Here is a 1,439-nt window from a genome sequence, read left to right on the forward strand (position 1 = left end):
CGGCGGTGGCGGCGGAGACCGCAGCAGCTGCGGGGCTGTCAGTTAGGCCGTCGGAGAAATGGGAGACCCGGGGTCGGAGGTGAGCGGTGGAGCCTTGGGCCGTGGCGTTCTCAGCGGAGCGGCGAAGGGCTTTGTGTTTTTGTTGAGTGTGCGGCCTGCTGTGCGGGCGCCGAGCGATAGCCTCGGCGTCTCGGGCCGAGCCCACGTTCGGGCCTGGTGCGGGTCCGAACGACGACCAGCGGTAACAATGGCCGCCCCCGGTGCTCCCTGTTGCCGCCGCTCCGCCCGAGAGTGCGACATGTTGAGGGCGGCGAGCGTGCATCCCTCCTCCTGGAGCAGACGGGGGCATTGGCTGGGGCTGGAGAGTCGATTTCGGCGTCCGCTCCCTAGGGCTCCACGTTTGCAGAGGCCGAACGCGACTCCATCGAGTTCTGTTCTTAGTCGGATTTGCATGCATTCGTGCTCAGTTAGGTTTCCTCTAGAGCTCGTTGTTTGAAAAAGCTTTCTTTTTCGTTCCTTTTGGGAGAATCTCTTCCACCAAGTATGTGGCTGTATAGATAAGCATGTTTTGGCTTATTTTTATAGATAATAGAATCTGTCCCTCCAGCTGGGCCCGAGGCATCTGAGTCAACAGCGGATGAAAATGAAGATGACATTCAGTTTGTTAGTGTAAGTAGCAACGACATTCGGGTTTTTCCTAGAGACCCAGACTGTGCGTGGTAAGCCTTTATGTGATTGGACCGCACCTGTCCATTGCTCAGTGAGCGACAACGTAGGAACGTCTGATGGTTCCTAGACACTGGGGAGCGTGGCACAGGATTAGGAAATTTACCCGAAGAGGCCTCTGAGCAGCTACAGTGGCCGTCACAAAGACTGCCCGACAGTCCGTGTTGCACGCTCCCTCACGCTTCTCATGCCCTTATTGAGCTCCATTTTATACTTAATCTGTGCATGTTTCCAAGAGGGGCAAGGGTGTCCTCTAACAGATGACAGTGCAGGTGAGAGAGAAAGGACGGCTAATGGTGGGGAAGGAGGTAGAGAACAAGAAGGGGTGCAAGGACTCAAAATCTGGGCGTTATGTCGCTTCCTAGCATGCAGGCAACTGGCTTGAACGCTGCACTGACCTGTGAGGTCATGGTGTTACAGCATAGTGCAGGAGTTGATGTTCATAATGGAGATCTCTGCATCAGCAGGAGCACACACCTTTTTCAGGGTTACTCCCTTTGGGACAGTGGTCTTTAAGCATTACTAAGTGTAAACGTGCAGCAGATTCCTGGGCCTCCCACTTCCACACCCACTGAATCAGAATTGGCAGGTGGGACCTAGGAATCTTCCTTTTGGAACTGCTGAAAGGATGTACGGATCTCTGAACCACACTTTGTAAAGCCTTGGTTTAGGGAAAGGGGGTGTTATGACCTCTTTGGGGATGATTTTCACCC

The 1,439-nt window shown here is 54.3% G+C and overlaps 1 protein-coding gene across 6 annotated transcripts in view; it reads left to right on the top strand.

The window, feature by feature from the left end:
- ZNF451 (zinc finger protein 451) overlaps positions 1-1,439 on the top strand; it is an 84,851-nt gene continuing 83,412 nt past the window's right edge. For 5 of the 6 annotated variants that reach the window (XM_029945363.1, XM_029945365.1, XM_029945366.1 and 2 more), the window contains exons 1-2: positions 1-79; positions 586-669. In XM_029945363.1, the coding sequence (XP_029801223.1) occupies positions 59-79; positions 586-669 (105 nt within the window). In that variant the 5' untranslated portion in view covers positions 1-58. The remainder of the gene's footprint in view (positions 80-585; positions 670-1,439) is intronic. The other variant, XM_029945368.1, reaches the window with a different exon arrangement.

Source organism: Suricata suricatta, chromosome 7, assembly GCF_006229205.1.
Source record: "Suricata suricatta isolate VVHF042 chromosome 7, meerkat_22Aug2017_6uvM2_HiC, whole genome shotgun sequence".
Lineage (NCBI taxonomy): Eukaryota > Metazoa > Chordata > Mammalia > Carnivora > Herpestidae > Suricata > Suricata suricatta.